General features: G+C 46.9%; 1 protein-coding gene across 1 annotated transcript in view; it reads right to left on the reverse strand.

Annotated features, from left to right (window-relative positions):
* ALK (ALK receptor tyrosine kinase) overlaps positions 1–6,000 on the reverse strand; it is a 761,479-nt gene that overhangs the window by 24,669 nt on the left and 730,810 nt on the right. Inside the window, exon 24 of the mRNA XM_023217284.2 lies at positions 3,123–3,220. Coding sequence (XP_023073052.1) covers positions 3,123–3,220 — 98 coding nt within the window. The remainder of the gene's footprint in view (positions 1–3,122; positions 3,221–6,000) is intronic.

Consider the following 6,000-nt stretch of genomic DNA (forward strand, 5'->3'; position numbering starts at 1 on the left):
TAATAATATTAAGGTTCCTGTGCAGAAAAAAACAAGATGTACTTAGGGAGCACAGCTGCTGTTTTCATGTTCAACTGGTTTCATGATGGTTCTCATCCTAGGCTAAGAAAGGACTTAGAGAATCAACTGGCTGCCAGGATAGTATTTAAAAAAATAGGATCTTGATGGGATCATGAGAACCTAGGATGGTTCTCATCCTAGGCTAAGAAAGGACTTAGAGAATCAACTGGCTGCCAGGATAGTATTTAAAAAAATAGGATCTTGATGGGATCATGGCTGAGGGTACAAGAATAATGGGTTCAGGTAGGAGATGCATGTTGTTAATACTGCTGACCTGATCCAGAAGGTTTAAGTTGAATTTTGAGGTGGTGTATAAAATGCCCCCATAAAACCATACATGCGTAACACATATGACATCAAAAAGGAAGAAAAATAGTTGGCTGTATAGCCATTAATTCTCAAGAGAAATATAGCAAAGTAGACCAGGAGCAATATTTATGGCTCCAGAAAAGTCTTTACACTGATGCGTATGGAATGGCTGCTTTAAAAAGTGATCGTGAATTTAATGGCAAGAAGGTAAATGCAATATACAGAACATACCAAGAGTTGGGAGAATGACACATCATTCATGAAATGGCAATAAACCAAGTCCAAAGGAAAAAGATCTAATTTCTTTAAAAAATGGAAGCATGTGGATCTGGTAAGGAAGTTCCACTCTGAATTCCAAAAGCGTAAAAGTATACATGTGTGGAAGTCCATGAATCTTAAGAGCAGATAAAGGGTGGAGGGAGAGAGAATTCGAGGCAACTCTGTTGTGGGTATGCACCATAGACCTCTTAGCTAGTTAGAACATGTAAAAGACGTTTTTTCCATACAAATGACCAAATTACCCCAGAAGAAAAGCTTTGATTGAGATGGACAATTTCTGCCAGAAGTTTTCTTTTGCTTAAAACAGATCATCTGATACCTTCTTGATTTGGTGTTTGACAATTTAATTTCCTAAAAAGGAGAAAAGAGCAATAAACGATTGCTTTGGGATCTAACTCCAACCTTCAGTAACTATTTCTAGATATGGAAGTGACAGGAATCTTGAGGGAATGTAATCCTGTTGACATCATAACAACAGAGCATTGGGTATCATCGAAATGTCTTGTGGCTGTAGGAAAGCAGATGTCAAAAGGTCAGAGGACAAATGGAAATGATCCTCAGCCAGAGAATCTGTATGCTATGGTGACCAACGTGGGCAGAGATCCAAAAAAAAAAAAGGAGAAAAGATCCCAATGCTAAGTGAAGGAAGACATCTGGTCACCAAGGTGACACAGGTTGCTCTCAGAGGAGTCCACACTTAACAGCACATGGACAAAAGATGGAAAGATGACTCTAATAAAGGACGACTTCAAAAAGAGCACAGCTTTGTCTCGGCTGACTAATGGAATGGCAAAGCCCAGAGCTGAGATTTATGGAAAGTTCTAGATACAATGCAAAGGACAAGAACGCGACTGGGGAGCGGGGGAAAGGGCTGAAAAATGACCTTAAAAAAAGAACAGAACTGATACACTCTTAGAAGCAGCAGATGGTGGAGCTGGTCTCGGCTCCTTTTTTGCTTCCATTATTTCTATGAAGCAGCATGACCTGCAAGTTGGAAAGGGTTAGAAGCTAGAGGGAGAACTGAAGGCCAAAAGGATGAAGTGACAGTAAGAGGATAAGCTCTTCTGAGAGTGGATTGCCTCATGTTAGGAGTGACTTTGGAACTTAGGCAGGTGTACTTCCTGACCTCTCGTTTCCCCATTTTTATTAGGGAGAAAGCATAGCTTGTTATATATTTGCATAATTTTCTATTTCTTTCTTTTCTTTTCTTTTTTTGTTTTGAGACGGAGTTTCGCTCTTGTTGCTCAGGCTGGAGTGCAATGGCGTGATCTCGGCTCACCGCAACCTCCACCTCCTGGGTTCAAGTGATTCTCCTGCCTCAGCCTCCCAAGTAGCTGGGATTACAGGCACCCCCCCCCCCCCCCCACCATGCCCGGCTAATTTTGTATTTTTAATAGAGATGGGGTTTCTCCATGTTGGTCAGGCTGGTCTCGAACTCCCAACCTCATGTGATCCTCCCGCCTCGGCCTCCCAGAGTGCTGGGATTACAGGCATGATAATTGTCTATTTCTAAGCTCTTACAGCATCTCTCATTTCCTATTTTGTACTTACATATTTTAATGATTATGAACATGCTTTAAACTCTTTGAAGACATGTGTTAATAAATTATTGTGAGTTCACCAAGTTATTATTTACTACATTAGAGGCAAATCATTAAGGAAGAACTCTGCAAAGAGCCTGATGATCTGTTTTAGTTTTCTGATTTCAAGCTGTCAGCTGAGAAAGTCATCAGCTTTCACAAGGAAAGACATACATGATATATGATGTTCATAGCATGATGTCCCAGTCCATACAGCTTTTAAACACAAGAACGATTATAATAGAAGAAATGAAGTATAGAAGTAATGAAAACCATCATTATGCTTCATTTCAGAGTATTTTAGAAAAAAATAATATATCCAACAAACATTGTGTCCCCATTATATGCCAGGTATACAAAGATGAATACAACAGCATCCTTGCCTGTAAGCCACCCATTGTCAAAAATGCAATTCTTTAACTTCCCCGCATGGAGCCCAGTTTTCTACGGGGGAGAAGCCTTAAAGTGATATAGGACTTGAACATTCAAGATACAGGCAGGGGTCCTCACAGGAGGTTAAGAATTAATTTACAGGTCTCCAGCCCCGGCAAGGATATTTTATGACACCTGTTTTATGTAAGGGGCAAGTGAAACCCTGACAGAATAAGTTACCATCTCAAAGACAAAGCTGAAGAGGCCAGGAGCCATCGCTCATGCCTGAAATCCTAGCACTTCAGGAGGCCAAGGTAGGAGGTACTTGAGCCCAGAAATTCGAGACCAGCTTGTGCAACAAAGTGAGACCCCATCTCTCACAAAAAACAACAAACCAAAGCCGAATCATCCTACATCCAAACAGCCCTGGAGGGAGACCTAGTGATGTGAGCCCTTGAGATCTGCAGGAAAGCACACAGACAGCGACAGGATGACAAGAAGAGCACGGTCACTTTGACTCACCGGTGGATGAAGTGGTTTTCCTCCAAATACTGACAGCCACAGGCAATGTCCCGAGCCACGTGCAGAAGGTCCAGCATGGCCAGGGAGGAGGGCTGGCTCTGTGGGAAGAGAGAAGCAGGCCACTGACGAGGAGCTTGTCAGTGAGAGGAGGGAAATCGGAAACGCTGGCTGGCTTCCAGTGCTCACGAGGAGGCAGACCGTGAACATGCAGCTACACCAGGGGCCTTGGCCCTGGCTGCACATTGGAAATCACCCGGAGGCATCTGAAAGAATTTGGAGGCCTGGGCCTCAACCCAGACCTCTCTAGGTGGGCACAGCATTTGTATATTTGAAATCTTCCCAGGTAATGTGATGCTAGCATGCAGCGAAGGCTCGGAGCACCCAGACTCCGGGAAGCCAGGTTGGAGCAGGTGTGCTTTCCTTTTAATTTATTGTGCACGTTCTCTCACCCCAGTCTTCATAAGCATTTGAATACCCCCAATTTATAAACATGTTTGGGAGGAAACCACGGGGGAATAGGGCAGTTTTTAAAATCCTCGATTTAAATGTCTTAAAATATTTCTTAAAACTAATTTTCCTCAAGCAGATCCAGTGCTAAAATTGATTGAAAAAGAAAAGCTTTTGGGAAATGCTGGGCGATTATGAGCTATCGCAAGCTTTTCTGCATGAGGTCTCTTTCATGCAAAAGGAGATGTCACCTCCCTACCCCTCTGGGGACATCCCATCTTGGCTTCCTGGACAGCCTTGCTGAGCACAATGAAGCCTTTTCAGAAGGCGACATCCCATCTTGGCCGCTCTTTTAATTCCTAAATCCCTGACGTGGGCGGCAGCTCAGCCTCAGGCAGTGTCCGAGTCACTGCGTTGTTCCATGTTGATTTCACCGTTTCCCCAAGTCACGTTGTTGAAGTTCCAGAGACAGGGATCTCACCCTTCCTCAGCACCCAGCACAATGCGGGACACACTGGGGGGTTCAGTGAGTGTTGGGTGGCTGAGTGGTTGATGATAGCCCCAGGCCAGGATTTACCTGGAGGAACATGATTCACACACCTACTCAAGGAAGCTCGTGCAGGCAGGGTGCCAAATCCACCCCCTGTAGGGCTGCCCCAAGAAAGGTGTTTAAGCTGGTGACTCTTGAGCACCTGAACAAACTCCCTGCAGGAAATTCATGCTTGTAGCTCTCCTATTTTGCTCTTCTTTCAAAGGGTGGGCTGAGGACCGGGCTCTTTAGTCCTGAGGTGCTCACAGGGAAGTCACCTAGCCAGGTGGCAGCGGTGGAACCAGGTGGGGTCTGGGTGCAGGCTTAGCCTGCTGGGGGTTTTCTCTGCCATAGCTCAGGGCCTCCCCAGGACTCCTTGGAGCAATGGCCTGGGTCTGGCGGAGGCAGAACAGAGTCTTGCTTCTCTAGGCCATGCTTCAGTTCTAGGGGAGAAAACTGAGAGTGGATCGTACCCCTGCCGGTGCCTTACATTCCCCAGAGCACACACATGATCTGCCGTGTGGTAGGTCTGGAAGAGAAGGTGACCTCCATATTAAAGATGAGAAGGCTGAGGGCTCAGAGAGGCTAAGTGACTCACCCCAGGTCACACAGCGAATAAGAGTGGAGCCAAAGCTGCCCGGAGATGGGCTTTAAGGATCTGGGTCAGGAGAGGCATCCTCCCTCCTCCTTGGGAGAGGATCCAAGGAATTAAAATGGAAGAGAGAGTGCCTGAGCGGGGACGGAGTGTATGTGAATACTGTGCCCAACGCACAGCAAATGCAGAATACAGCACCCACAAACGGCAAACACCACACTCCAGTGAACCATCGAGCTGACGCGGGCTCCAGCCTGCTGGCCCCTTCCAGGCCATGTGGTCTGGGGCTGGCTGCTCAGCCTCTCAAAGCCACAGTTTCATCTGTGACAGTGGCGTGGGACTGTCGGCCTCCCTGGGTTGTCAGGAGCACCCATGCCAGCAGCCTCGGGCAGTGCCTCATCAGGGGACCCGAGGCATTGAGGGGTTGCCACATGGGAGGCCAGGGGGACTCGGAAAACAGCTCCTTGTGTTTGGCTTCTCCAGAGGCCTCCTTAGGAGCAGAGGTACCCCCTCTGCCCCTAACGAGAAATAAATACCTTTTCGCTCTTCAGGAACGTGCCCTCTGTCCCTAACAGAGGAGGCCCCGGTCCTAGCTGCGCTAGAGCGTTGAGGAAGATTCTCTTCCTGCCAGTATCTTTGTGTCTCAGTGCCCATCACTCAGGATGCAAGGGCCACAGATGTCTCGGAAGCCCCAGGAGCCTGGAGCGCCGTGGAGACTAAATCTCTCCCAACATTAACTTACGGGCCAGGCTGATGTGGCTCCCTGTCCTTGGCTGCTCAGAGCAGATGAACTGCTCCACTAATCAGTGTGCACAGGGCAGACGGTCAGCAAGCATGGGTTATGGGAGGTGTGTGGTGTGTACGTGTCTGTGGTGTGCGTGTGTGTGGTGTGTGTGCCTGTGGTGCGTGTTGTGTATATATGCGTGTGGTGTGTGTGTTTTGTGCATGTGTTGTGTATATATATGTGTAGGGGGTGTGTGTATGGTGTGGTGTGTATATGTTTGTGTTTTGTGTATTGTGTGGTATGTGTAGGGTGTGTGAGGTGTGCATGGTGTATATGTGTGTGTGTGTCTGTGGTATATATGTGTGGTGTGTCTGTGTGTGTGGTGTGTGTGGTGTGTATATGTCTGTGGTATATATGGTGTGTGTTGTATATGTGTGTGTGGTGTGTGCGTGGCATGTGAGATTGTGTGGTGGGTGCGTGAGTGTAATATGTATGTGGTAGATGGTGTATCTGGGTGTGTGTGTTGTGTGTTGTGTATGTGTGGTGTGTGTGTGGCATGTGTGATGTGTCTGGTGTGTGTGTG

This window comes from Piliocolobus tephrosceles, chromosome 15 (genome assembly GCF_002776525.5).
Source record: "Piliocolobus tephrosceles isolate RC106 chromosome 15, ASM277652v3, whole genome shotgun sequence".
NCBI classification, from domain to species: Eukaryota; Metazoa; Chordata; class Mammalia; order Primates; family Cercopithecidae; genus Piliocolobus; species Piliocolobus tephrosceles.